General features: G+C 39.0%; 1 protein-coding gene across 5 annotated transcripts in view; it reads right to left on the minus strand.

The window, feature by feature from the left end:
- Positions 1 to 14,935, minus strand: part of WDFY3 (WD repeat and FYVE domain containing 3) — a 266,868-nt gene that overhangs the window by 138,511 nt on the left and 113,422 nt on the right. For all 5 annotated transcript variants that reach the window (XM_027599902.2, XM_027599904.2, XM_027599903.2 and 2 more), the window contains 2 exons: positions 5,099 to 5,260; positions 660 to 852 (listed from right to left, as the gene is read on the minus strand). In XM_027599902.2, the coding sequence (XP_027455703.1) occupies positions 660 to 852; positions 5,099 to 5,260 (355 nt within the window). The remainder of the gene's footprint in view (positions 1 to 659; positions 853 to 5,098; positions 5,261 to 14,935) is intronic.

Here is a 14,935-nt window from a genome sequence, read left to right on the forward strand (position 1 = left end):
TCTAAAGAAACCCAATGCCACATAACAAAAGCTAAGATTTAACATGGGAATGTAGGCAAGAACCATTTAATGACTGACTGATGTTAGGTGAATAAACAAACAACTGTACTAGAAATTATTTTGTAAGATTTTCAGGAAAAAATATATGAGAAGTAAACTATATGAGCTACTACACTGCCTCCTATTAAGACATTTTAAAGGGTAGCTGACACTTACACAGGAGTTAAACAGAATGCACAATTTCTCCTCAGTGATGATAAAGAATCCACCTAATTTCATTTATGCCCATTGGACACTTACCTATCTACTTATGAAATACCTTCAGAAAAGCTTTAAACTATAGCATCTCAAAAAAATTTATTTTTTCAGTAGAAGAGTAGGGAAGAACAGGCTACGACACCAAACTTAAATTATGATTAAACATTTACATGACAATGAAATTACTTCAACTCTTATAGATATCCACTGTTTGGAACATATAAAAATTTCTTACATTTGAAATGTCTCACAAAATTTTTTTTTCTCCTGGCAAGTATCATTTTTAATTTAAAATAGAATCTTTAAAGAACTGAGAGATAAAAAGCAGACTGCCGTCACATGAGGAAGAGAAAACTGAAAGAAACTTAGAGCACCAAAAATGAACATAAAGAAATATTCACCATGAATATACTTTACTACATTGACACTAAGACCGTGACGGGATATGGTCATAAGGACTTCTCCAGCACTCTTCCTCCAAGGCAGGTTGTAGGGAGGGCACCAAGAGGTTATTGCACTGAATAAAAGCTGGAGATCATCTTTTTGAGCCAGCTCCTCCGCCGGAGAAACAAAACTGCAGAGTTTCACTAAGATCTAAAAAACAAAACAAATGTGTATTTAAATAAATGAATGGTTGGGTAAAGGGAGGAGCTAGAAGAGGACTAGATCTGATTATTAAAAACTCTGAAAGTCCAGGGTTAGTATTACGTGATATCATTAAAGCCACAATGATGGGTGCTCTAACTTAGGCAATGTTAAAAAAAACAAAACATCTATAATTTAGAAGTGTGTTATGTTAAGACAGTAAGCCAGACCTACTTTTATCAGCTTATTTAAAAACAAAAAACAAAAGGGGAAAAAAACCCAACTTTGTTTACTATCCTGTCTTCTCTGTGGTATTTTTGCATACTGACTCTGAAATGGAATAACTTTCAAGGTCAACATTTTGGTTTTCTCATTTGGTTCTTTAATTCTTAGATTGTCATAGGTGAGATGCAATTTTCTTCTCTAAAAAGGACAGTTTTAGGGAGGTGAGAAAGTAAAAACAGGTCTTGAAAAGTGTTTCTGAATTGTTCCAATTTCTATACAAGTAGAAGGGGATATTACAATAATAAAATCATCTTAATTCAGAAGTATCTTTCAGTTAAGCCTAGTAGCCAAATATCTTCTAAGGCTTGGCTTTTGAAGAAGATTCAAAACTTCTTAATCTTTGGAATGAGAACTTATTCCTTAACTATGATTTGTAGAATACACATTACACAAGTACTCAAAGCACTAAGAGCCACTATTTGCAGAATTCAGCCAAGGTTTCTGCCCTCGATGGATTTTTTTCTTCTAATCTTGACTCAGCGTCAGGAATAAGTTAACTTTTCTTCTCCTTGCTCAAATTCTTTTCTAAATATTTAAAAATATATGTAATAATGAATAAAGTAAGTATAATTTAGGTAAATTTTATTCTCTTGAAAGATAAGTGCTTCATGAAATTTGAGTATTTATCTGTGGAGAAACTGCTAAATATAAAAAAAGTATTTAAAATATGTTTTGTCTGAGAAAGATAGGTTTTACTTTTCCTATTACCTTCAATGCAAAAATTTACTTAAATAGAAGAGCTTTCTAATTCATAGCTGCCAAATATGAGGAAGAGGGGAGAAAAAGGACCAAGAATTCAGAGAAATAAGATATTTACAAAATTGGTAAATACAGGTATTCCTCCCCAAAGACACACATAGAAATGCCTGGAGAAATTGTTGGATACTGACTTAATACATGTAATAGGTATTATCTTTTCCCATATGTGTCAAATGCAACAAAAAAGATAATTTGAAAAAAAGATCGTCAACTGCAGCAAAAATATCTATCCTCGGAAACGTGTATTATCAATTATACCTTTCACTGGTTCTCATTGGATGTCATTTCTCTAATTTGTAACATAAAAACAAACCCAAAAATACTTTTTTCCAAATCAAATCTTTGTTCTCAAAAATGAACTGGATTTAATTCCCTAAATTTGCTGATTCTTAAAATAACTAGTTCTTAAAGGCAAAAGGATTCTCAGAAATAATCTCATGTAATCCTTTCATTTTATAGAATAAAAAACCAAAGAGTCTATAGCTCATTCCTCTTCTCCCATACACTAACCACTTCCATTTATAGGGACTCTTGATTAAGTCTAGCCAAGTGTGGCAGAAAAAGAACTGGCCACATCAACACAACAACAAAAAATCCCACAAAACAACAAACAAAACAACACAATGAATGCCTACATGAAGCAGTACCAATGCTAAGGTCCCAGGAAACCATCTGTCACGTAACATAAACATATGGATTTCAACTTTCATAAACAATATGTGTTCTGAAAACATTTAGTAAGTCTGTCTCCACTGGCATTCTAGACAAAATGGTGACCACAGTGTCTAGCCTGTAAGGAGAAACTAAAACGAGGAAGTGAGGCTGAAGGAGCCCTGGATTAGGAGGTGGGAAGAGCCAGGCCCCCATCCCTGCCACGCAACTGCTGTGGATCACAGCCTCAGCTATTAGTTTCTGTAACTTTAAATGGGGAGTTTCATTCAAATTCTCTTTGAAGTTCCTTTTGGCCTTAACATTCAATGGTTCCAATATGCTGAAATGAATCCCACATTCATTTGGAAACACCCACTGCATTCAGATAGAGAAAACATTTTTTTAAGTTTCAGAAGAAATCTTTGCTATACTTATTTAGCATTAAATACATAAAATTCAGCTTCCATTTATTGCCTAAGGTATTAATTAGTTCTTTAGAAAAGCTTTATTGAAATAGGGTTACTAGTCTAAAAAGCAAAGAATAACCCACCACATTCATTAGCAATGTCTTAAAGCAGCTTTAATTCCTATGGGATTTACTCCTTTGTTTAGTCCCATTGCTTTTCTCATCCAATCTAATTCAGGACTCAGATAAACATAAATTCTAATCCTATTTCTGCCATTTGCTCTCATCATCATTTTGTGGAAAAAGAAAACCTCCAAAGTCATGGGTTGTCTTCCAAATTGTATGAGATAATGGAGGCTACCTAACCACTAGCAAAAAGTTATCTAAGAAATCCAGTGTTCAACAAATATTTGTTGAATTAGTACTTTATTAATAATCCTGTCTTTTCCTTTTTTTTTTTTTTTAAGATTTTATTTATTTATTTGAGAGAAAGACAGCATGAGTGGGGGGAGAGGCAGAGGCAGAGGGAGAAGCAGGCTCTGCTCTGAGCAGGGAGCCCGACCTGGAGCTCAACCCCAGGACCCTGGGATCACCACCTGAGCTGAAGGCAGATGCTTAACCGACTGAGCCACCCAGGCGCCCCATGTCTCTTCCTTTCTAAAACTGCCTTAGTCTCCCTCTCTCCTGTCCCTTCATTGCTCACAACTCCACAAAGCTCTGCAGCAAAGACCCCATTACTACAAGGTACAATCGTCACCTGTACCCACCTCCACCTTATCCACTGCAGATCCGCTGTCCTCTTTGCTACTGACAATGGCGGCATTGGTGGTGGCAAGAGCAGCAGTCACAGGGACTTTCAGGTCATGTCTACCACACCCAGGACAGAGAACCATCGCCTTGTATATTACTCCACTTAATCCTCACAAAAATCCTTTAGGTAGGTTTCATTATCCTTATTTCAGAGGTGAGAAACCTGCATCTTAAGTTACGTAATTCCAGAGACCTGAATTTAAACAGGTGTGGTTTCTGTTTTTTTTTTTTTAATGGAGGTGAAAACATGTAACACAAAATTTATCATCTTAATCATTTTTAAGTATAGAGTGGTGTTCATTACATGCACGTTGCTGTACAACAGATCTCTAGAACATTTTCATCTTGCAAAACTGAAACTCTATACCCACTGAACAACAACTCCTTGTTCGCCACCCTCCAGCTCCTGGGAACCACCACTCTACTTGCTAAGAATTTTACCACGTTGGAGTCACATAAGTAAAATGATGCAGTACCTGTCCTTTTGTGTCAAACGTGGTTTTTTTAATACTCTATTAGTCCCATGGACAAACCATATTCCACATGTGTGTACTCTGTTTTGAAAATGTTCTCCCAAGGAAGGATATCAAAATGATGGCAGTATTTCCAGGCTAACTAACAAAGATCTATTTAAACCTTGGTTAACTGCTAATGCTATTAAAAGATAGCAGCAACAGTGGTGAAGAAGGACTTCACAAGCAGGGAGCAGAGGAGGTGGCAGAAGCCACTAAAGTAAACTGCCTTTTACAAGTAAAATATTTATAGGCTAGGAATTTCCTGTATTTAGAGCAACAAACAGAATTTCTTCGTATTTTAAGAAATATTGCCCCAAATTTAATATGATGGTCAACAGAAGTTTTTTCTTGCTTATTTCATTTTAGAGATGTTATTGCTTTATCAAAGGTAACCTTAATAGTTGAATCTGTCCAGAAAAATAAACTTGTTAATGCCTCACTCCATTACTCCTTAAAATAAGTGTTCAGATTCAAGAAATGTGACAATTATATGAGATAAAGTCAATAATAAAGAGCACGGAAGGGGTGCCTGGGTGGCTCAGTCAGTTAAGCGTCTGTATTTGGCTCAGGTCATGATCCCAGGGTCCTGGATTCTAGCCCCGTGTCAGGCTCCCTGCTCAGCGGGAACCCTGCTTCTCCTCTCTCTCTGCATCTGCCTCTCTTCCAGCTTGTGTGCTCTTTCTCTTTCGCTCTCAAATAAAATCTTAAAAAAAAAAAAAGCATAGAATACTACAGAAAATGGAATAGGCAGAACATCTCTTTGAGGAGTGCACCTCTTTCACTTTAAATAGACTGGTATTGATGGGCAGACAAACAGCACCTTCCATACCTGTACAAAAACTTTCTGGAGTAGTCCACGACGTTCTGCTAGAGGTAGCTCATTCTGTGCACCTCCAACGGCCTCAGGCACATGTGGAAGGTCAAAAAACAGATACAAACATTTAACCAGGGTGGAAGGCACTGACATCGTTGTCATGCAGTCCACGGTTTTCTGGAAAACAAACCAATAAATAAGTGAACAGGTAGATAGACAGATATAATTGTAATTGGTACAGCTAAGGAAGGTCACAAACGTTAAGCCAGAAGTTAAATCATTAAGTCACAAATTTTAAGCCAGAAAATTATATGTCAAAATAACTTTTTAAATGCCTGAAAATTTTAAAAAATTACTCCACAGTGACAAATACTCATTTTCCATTTGGACAAGTTTGCTTTAATCCAAGATTGAGATGTGTTTGTTATTTATTAAGTTTGCTATTTATTTATTAAGAGGCATCATGTTTCAAAGAACATAAGCTTTGTGATTTAGAAAAAGGAAACATAACCATAAAATTGGGCAAACTAATTCTGCTGGACCTTACTTTCTTCTCCTATAAAACAGATATAATGCCACGTAGGTCTTAGAGTTAATATAAGCATTATATAACAAATGTGAGATATATTAAGCACTAAATTACATGCATGTTAATAGTTGCTTGACTGTCACTTTTATTCTTAATATACGTTCTTGGGGCTGGAAGGACACTTGAGGGATATAGCCAGCACTGACACACAAAAAATCTCTATCATTTTCAACAATTCCTAAAGGAAGAAATTCCACCTTCTATGGTGAATCTTTCACTATTCTTAAGAAGTATCCTATAATAATTGCCAAATTTTCTCATGGTGCAGTTTGGAACAAAAAGTTTTACCACACTGGAGATCAAGAGGCTGGCATCATCTGTATTTAGTTTATTAGCTTTTTCATCAAGCATTTTTTGAATGTGTAGGGTATGTCTGGCAGTGTGCTAGGAACGGGGCATGCAGCGACCCCTGCCCTTCAGAAGACTGTAGTCTACTAGCAGAAGCAGGTTCAACTATGATTTAATCTCTTAAGTGTAGCAATGATAGTACACACAGGCTAATCTAGAAGGGAATGATCAACACTGCCAGGAGTGGAATGGAGAAAGACAGGAATTAAAGAGGGGAAAGATCACCTGGAAAACACATAGGCGGTATGTTTCAGGAACCTGAGTCCAAAACTGTTAATTCCTGAAAAGCCACAATAATAATGTCTAATCTTTATTAAGTGTTAAGTATAAAACAGGCATAAGGCTAAGCATTTTAATTATCTATTATCCTCCATCAACCCTACAAGACAGACTCTATTATTGTATGATCCTGACTTCCCACATGAAGCAGTGGAAGCTCATCACTGACATAACCTGCCTTAGGGGAGAGAGTTGGTTCAATGGTCCCCAAGTGGGAATGTCTGATAACCTATGTACGCATATGCTCTCCCACTCTGGTTTGACTTTTATTTTGCTGGCACTGGAGAACCACTGAAGTGTTATAAACAAAGGAGCAACAGAACCAGAGTTCAGAAAATTAGCTGGTGGTAGTCTAGACCTAAATTAGATATGAAGAGCAAGAAAGCCAGGGTAATTAGGAAACTAATACAGAAAACCATATGAGAGTTGGGGCCTGAACTAATGCAGTAGCAGGGTGATAAGAGGAGAGAGCCTAAAGAACAATCCTTTGCAAACAAACAAACAAAAGAACAATCCCTTGCATGATCTGGTCCCTTTCTACACATCCAGCATCGTTTCCTGCCTCTAAATATTTCAAAAACCCTTTGCTCTTCCCACTAAGATTATTTCTAGTTTCCCTTTGTCTCCCTATATCTGACATTCAATTTAAAGGTCTGCCCATGTCAGAAGCTTCAATTCCTCATCTACCCTCCCACCCTCACCTACAAAATTTTAACTCTCACATTCCACATTTCTATTTTCATAGCACTACACAGACCCCATAACTGCATTTTATAATATTATCTTCATCTACTCCATGTCTGTCATCTACATGTTGATTTAGGACATGTTTTAGTCATCTCTGTACCTTACCGCTACCAACAGGAAATGGCAGGCAAACAAAAAAGCCAACTCAAAATACACAACACTCAATTTTCTTTTAAAATGTTTCTTTTTCGGGCAAGATACCGGGGGAGTAGGAGACCTGGATTTCGTCTGGTCTCAGGAATTCAGCTGAATAGGAATCAAACCATTCTGAACACCTATGAACTCAACAGGAGATCGAAGAAAAGAATAGCAACAACTCTTTGAACAGAAAAGCGACCACTTTCTGGAAGGTAGGACGTGCGGAGAAGTGAATCCAAGGTGATATTCGGGAGGATAGACGGCGGGGGAGGGGGCCTCCGTCGGCCGCTTCTGGCAAGTGATAGAGCCGTGGAGCACAAAATCGGAACTTTTAGAAGTCGGCTCCGCTGAGGGACGTCGCTCCAGTGGCTAAGGGGGCAAGGGGTGGAACCCTCGCGGGACAGTGTGGTCTCAGGACCCTTGGGGTCACAGAAAGACCGGGGGTGCCTGAGTGCGCCAGAGCTACCAGGTATCGGAGCGGGGAAGCCAACTGCAGAGACGGAGCCGAGGCGCGGGCTCTCAGCTCGGGGTTGCCATAAACTGTGATCCGCGGCCCAGTCGGGCCACTGCTCCTCCAGCAGGGACCCAACAAGCGGCAGAGCCGGGGAGACTCCCCTTCCTCCCCCGGGAGGAGCGGCGCGGGAGTGCACCGCAGGGATCTGCTGGGTTTGGAGACTCCCCACAGGGTCAGGTGCCAGAGAAAGAAACGCTCGGTCACAGGCTGGGTGAGCACGGAGTGCGGCCAGAGACCGGGGAGACGGGAGTGACTGCTTTTCTCTGGGGGCGCACTGAGGAGCAGGGCCGCGAGTTCTCGGCTCCTCCAGGCAGAGATTGGGAGGTCGCCATTTTCACTCTCATCCTCCAAAGCTGTACGGAAAGCTGGCAGGGAACAAAAGCTCCCAAGAGCAAACCCGAGCAGATTACTAAGCCCGGACTGGCAAGGGCGGGGCTATTCCGCCTCCAGCAAAGACATTTGGGAACCACGGCAACAGGCCCCTCCCCAGAAGATCAGCAAGAACAGCCAGCCAAGACCAAGCTTACCGATCAATGAGAACAGTAGAACTCCAGCGCTAGGGGAATATTGCACATAGAATTCATGGCTTTTTTACCATGATTCATTAGTCATTCAAAGTTAATTTTTTTAACTGGTTTTTTCTTTAATATTTCTTTTTCCCTTTTTTAACCAACATCTTATCAATCCCTTTTTTAAAAAAAAATTTTTTATTTTTCATTTTTAGAGTCATATTCTATCCCTTCATAGTAGATACCCTTATTTTTGGCATATATATATAAGTTGTTCCCTCTTTAAAATTTTGAGATACAGTTTCTTCTAACAGATCAAAATATACCCTAAATCTCTAGTGTATGGCTTTGTTCTAGTCTCCTGCATGATCACATTCTCTCCCCCTTGTTTTTTTAATCCTCTTCTTTCTTTTTCAAGGACCTTATCAATTCTTCTTTTAAAATTTTTTATACTTTTCATCTTTAGTCATATTCCATCCCTTCATTGTATCAACCCTTATTTTGTACATATATAAGTCTTTCTTTCTTTAAAATTTTAGGAGGCACTTTCTTCTAACAGACCAAAATACGCCCAAAATCTAGTGTGTGGCACTGATCTATGCACTAGCCTGATCATATTTGATCATATTCTGTTTTTTTTTTGTTTTGTTCTTTTTTTTTATCTTTTTCTTTTTTTCTCTTTTTTCTTTCTTTCCCTTTCTTTTCCCCTGGTTTCAGGTCTTTTCTGCTTTGTTTACAGTATATTTTCTGGGGACGTTGTTAACCTGTTAGCATTTTGTTCTCTCATTCATCTATTCTCCTCTGGACAAAATGACAAGACGAAAAAAATCACCTCAACAAAAAGACCAAGAGGTAGCACCGTCTGCCAGGGACCTACTCAATATGGACATTACTACGATGTCAGACCTAGAGTTCAGAATCATGATTTTAAAGATACTAGCTGGGCTTGAAAAAAGCATGGAAGTTATTAGAGAAACCCTTCCTGGAGAAATAAAAGAACTAAAATCTAACCAAGTCAAAATCAAAAAGGCTATTAATGAGGTGCCATCAAAAATGGGGGCACTAACGGCTAGGATAAATGAGGCAGAAGAGAGAATTAACAATATAGAAGACCAAATGATGGAAAAATAAAGAAGCTGAGAAAAAGAGAGATAAACAACTACCGGATCACAAGGGCAAAATTTGAGAGACAAGCGATATGATAAGACGAAACAACATTAAAATAATTGGGATCCCAGAAGAAGAAGAAAGAGATAGAGGGGCAGAAGGTATATTGGAGCAAATTATAGCAGAGAACTTCCCTAATGTGTGGAAGGAGACAGGCATCAAAATCCAGGAGGCACACAGAACCCCTCTCAAAATCAATAAAAATAGGTCAACACCCCGACATCTAATAGTAAAACTTACAAATCTCAGAGACAAAGAGAAAATCTTGAAAGCAGCTTGGGAGAAGAGATATGTAACCTATAATGGTAGAAACATTAGATTGGCAACAGACCTATCCACAGAGACCTGGCAGGCCAGAAAGGACTGGCACGATATCTTCAGAGCACTAAATGAGAAAAATATGCAGCCAAGAATACTATATCCAGCTAGGCTGTCACTGAAAATAGAAGAAGAGATAAAAAGCTTCCAGGACAAACAAAAACTAAAGGAATTTGCAAACATGAAACCAGCCCTCCAAGAAATATTGAAAGGGGTCCTCTAAGCAAAGAGAGAGCCTAAAAGCAGCATAGACCAGAAAGGAACACAGACAATACAGTAACAGTCACCTTACAGGCAATACAAGGGCACTAAATTCGTATCTTTCAATAGTTACCCTGAATGTAAATGGGCTAAATGCCCCAATCAAAACACACAGGCTATCAGACTGGATTAAAAAACAAGACCCATCGATAGGCTGTCTGCAAGAGACTCATTTTAGACCCAAAGATATCCCCACATTAAAAGTGAGGGGGTGGAAAACCATTTACCATGGTAATGGACACCAAAAGAAAGCTGAGGTGGCAATCCTATATCAGACAAATTAGATTTTAAACCAAAGACTGTAATAAGAGATGAGGAAGGACACTATATCCTACTTAAAGGATCTATCCAACAAGAAGATCTAATAACTGTAAATATCTATGCCCCTAACATGGGAGCAGCCAATTATACAAGCCAATTAATAACAAAAGCAAAGAAACACACTGACAACAATACAATAATAGTGGAGGACTTTAACAGCCCCCTGACTGAAATGGACATCATCTAAGCAAAAGATCAACAAGGAAATAAAGACTTTTAATGACACACTGGACCAAACGGACTTCACAGACATATTCAGAACATTCCATCCCAAAGCAACGGAATACACATTCTTCTCTAGTGCCCATGGAACATTCTCCAGAACAGATCACATCCTAGGTCACAAATCAGGTCTCAACCAGTACCAAAAGATTGGGATTATTCCCTGCATATTTTCAGACCACAATGCTTTGAAACTAGAACTCAATCACAAGAGGAGAGTCAGAAAGAACTCAAATACATGGAGGCTAAAGAGCATCCTACTAAAGAATGAATGGGTCAACCAGGAAATTAAAGAAGAATTTAAAAAATTCAGGCAAACCAATGAAAATGAAAACAAAACTGTTCAAAATCTTTGGGATGCAGCAAAGGCAGTCCTAAGAGGAAAGTATATATCAATACAAGCCTTTCTCAAGAAACAAGAAAGGTCTCAAATACACAACCTAACCTTACACCTAAAGGAGCTGGAGAAAAAACAGCAAATAAAGCCTAAACCCAGCAGGAGAAGAGAAATAATAAAGATCACAGCAGAAATCGAAATAGAGACCAAAAGAACAGTAGAACAGATCAACGAAACTAGGAGCCGGTTCTTTGAAAGAATTAACAAGATTGATAAACCCCTGGCCAGACTTATCAAAAAGAAAAGAGAAATGATCCAAATCAACAAAATCATGAATGAAAGAGGAGAGATCACAACCAACACCAAAGAAATACAAACAATTATAAGAACATATTATGAGCAACTCTATGCCAGCAAATTAGATAACCTGGAAGAAATGGATGCATTCCTAGAGATGTATCAACTACCAAAATTGAACCAGAAAGAAATAGAAAACCTGAACAGACCTATAACCACTAAGGAAATGGAAGCAGTCATCAAAAATCTCCCAACAAAAGCCCAGGGCCAGATGGCTTCCCAGGGGAATTCTACCAAACATTTAAAGAAGAATTAATACCTATTCTCCTGAAACTGTTCCAAAAAATAGAAATGGAAGGAAAACTTCCAAACTCATTTTATGAGGCCACCATTACCTTGATCCCAAAACCAGACAAAGACCCCATCACAAAGGAGAATTACAGACCAATATCCTTGATGACCATGGATGCAAAAATTCTCACCAAAATACTAGCCAATAGGATCCAACAGTACATTAAAAGGATTATTCACCATGACCAAGTGGGATTTATCCCTGGGCTGCAAGGCTGGTTCAACATCCGCAAATCAATCAACGTGATACAATGTACTCACAAAAGAACGAACAAGAATCATATGATCCTCTCAATAGATGCAGAAAAAGCATTTGACAAAGTACAGCATCCTTTCTTGATCAAAACTCTTCAGAGTATAGGGATAGAGGGTACATACCTCAATATCATAAAAGCCATCTATGAAAAACTTACAGTGAATATCATTCTCAATGGGGAAAAGCTGAGAGCTTTCCCTGTAAGATCAGGAACACGGCAGGGATGTCCACTATCACCACTGTTATTCAACATAGTATTAGAAGACCTAGCCACAGCAATGAGACAACAAAAAGAAATCAAAGGCATCCAAATCGGCAAAGAGGGAGTCAAACTCTCACTCTTTGCAGATGATATGATACTTTATGTGGAAAACCCAAAAGACTCCACCCCAAAACTGCTAGAACTCATACAGGAATTCAGTAAAGTGGCAGGATATAAAATCAATGCACAGAAATCAGTGGCATTCCTATACACCAAAAACAAGACAGAAGAGAGAAATTAAGGAGGAGTCAATCCCATTTACAATTGCACCGAAAATCATAAGATACCTAGGAATAAATCTAACCAAAGAGGCAAAGGATCTGTCCTCAGAAAACTATAAAATACTCATGAAAGAAATTGAGGAAGACACAAAGAAATGGAAAAACGTTCCATGCTCATGGATTGGAAGAACAAACATTGTGAAGATGTCAATGCTACCTAGACCAATCTATACATTTAATGCAATCCCTATCAAAATACCATCCACTTTTTTCACAGAAATGGAATAAAAAATCCTAAAATTTGTATGGAACCAGAAGAGACCCCGAATAGCCAGAGGAATGTTGAAAAAGAAAAAGCAAAACTGGCGGCATCACAATTCCGGACTTCCAGCTCTATTACACAGTTGTCATCATCAAGACAATATGGTACTGGCACAAAAACAGACACATAGATCAATGGAACAGAATCGAGAGCCCAGAAATGGACCCTCAACTCTATGGTCAACTCATCTTGACAAAGCAGGAAAGTATGTCCAATGGAAAAAAGACAGTCTCTTCAACAAATGGTGTTGGAAAAACTGGACAGCCATATGCAGAAGAATGAAACTGGACCATTTCCTTACACCACACACAAAAATAGACTCCAAGTGGTTGAAAGACCTAAATGTGAGACAGCAGTCCATCAAAATCCTAAAGGAGAACACAGGCAGCAACCTCTTCGACCTCAGCCGCAGCAACTTGTTCCTAGAAACATCGCCAAAGGCAAGGGAAGCAAGGGCAAAAATGAACTATTGGGATTTCATCAAGATAAAAAGCTTTTGCACAGCAAAAGAAACAGTCCACAAAACCAAAAGACAACCGACAGAATGGGAGAAGATATTTGCAAATGACATATCAGATAAAGGGCTGGTATCCAAAATCTATAAAGAACTTGTCAAACTCAACACCCAAAGAACAAATAATACAAACAAGAAATGGGCAGAAGACATGAACAGACATTTTTCCAAAGAAGACATCCAAATGGCCAACAGACACATGAAAATGTGCTCAACATCGCTCGGCATCAGGGAAATCCAAATCAAAACCTCAGTGAGATACCACCCCACACCAGTCAGAACGGCTAAAATTAACAAGTCAGGAAAAGACAGATGTTGGCGGGGATGCGGAGAAAGGGGCACCCTCCTACACTGTTGGTGGGAATGCAAGCTGGTGCAGCCACTCTTGAAAACAGTATGGAGGTTCCTCAAAAAGTTTAAAATAGAGCTACCATATGATCTAGCAATTGCACTACTGGGTATTCACCACAAAGATACAAATGTAGGGATCTGAAGGGGTACGTGCACCGCAATGTTTATAGCAGCAATGTCCACAATAGCCAAACTGTGGAAAGAGCAAAGATGTCCACTGACAGATGAATGGATAAAGAAGATGTGGTATATATACACAATAGAATATTATGCAGCCATCAAAAGGAATGAGATCTTGCCATTTGCAATGACGTGGATGGAACTGGAGGGTGTAATGTTGAGTGAAATAAGTCAATCAGAGAAAGGCATGTATCATATGATCTCACTGATATGAGGAAATCTTAATCTCAGGAAACAAACTGAGGGTTGCTGGAGTGGTGGGGGGGTGGGAGGGATGGGGTGGCTGGGTGACAGACATTGGGGAGGGTATGTGCTATGGTGAGTGCTGTGAATTGTCAAAGATTGTTGAATCACAGATCTGTACCTCTGAAACAAATAATGCAATATATGTTAAGAAAAAAAAGAAGAAGAAGATAGCAGGAGGGGAAGAATGAAGGGGGGGAATTGGAGGGGGAGAGGAACCATGAGAGACAATGGACTCTGAAAAACAAACTGAGGGTTCTAGAGGGGAGGGGGTGCGGGGATGGGTTAGCCTGGTGATGGGTATTAAAGAGGGCACATTCTGCGTGGAGCACTGGGTGTTATGCACAAACAATGAATCATGGAGCACTACATCAAAAACTAATGATGTCATGTATGGTGATTAACATAAAAATACAAAATTTAAAGAAAATGTTTCTTTTTCGTGGTGCCTGGGTGGCTCAGTCAGTTAAGCGTCAGCCTTCGGCTCAGGTCATGATCCCAGGGTCCTGGGATGGAGCCCCGCATCGGGCTCATTGCTCAGTGGGGAGCCTGCTTCTCCCTCTCCCACTCCCCCTGCTGTGTTCCCTTTCTCGCTGTGTCTCTCTCTGTCAAATAAATAAATAAAATCTTTAAAAAAAAATTTTTTTTTTTAAATAAAATGTTTCTTTTTCTAGTTAGGTGATTACTAGCTTTTCCCTTTCCATTAGGCAAAATGGTATGATTTTTCATTTTCATTTTATAACTGATATACTAAAAGTATAACTTGGTATCCAAACTAGTAATCGGAAACATCTGCAATTTTTTCAAAAAGTGATTAGGTTTCTCCTCATTCTTCTCTTACACTTTTAAGGGAATCTGTCCATTTGTACACATTTAAGTTAATCCACATTCATTCACTTTCTACTCTGTTAGGTATTTTGTAAGGACACACTTTCTGTTCACACCTGAGAAAGCATCTACAGAAAATAAGAATAAGACTGAGAAATATTCCAGGGTGCCTGGGTGGCTCAGTCGGTTAAGCGTCTACCTTCAGCTCAGGTCATGATCTCGGGGTCCCGGGATGGAGCCCCAAGTAGCAGCTCCCTGCTCAGCGGGGAGTCTGCTT

Source organism: Zalophus californianus, chromosome 2, assembly GCF_009762305.2.
Source record: "Zalophus californianus isolate mZalCal1 chromosome 2, mZalCal1.pri.v2, whole genome shotgun sequence".
Lineage (NCBI taxonomy): Eukaryota > Metazoa > Chordata > Mammalia > Carnivora > Otariidae > Zalophus > Zalophus californianus.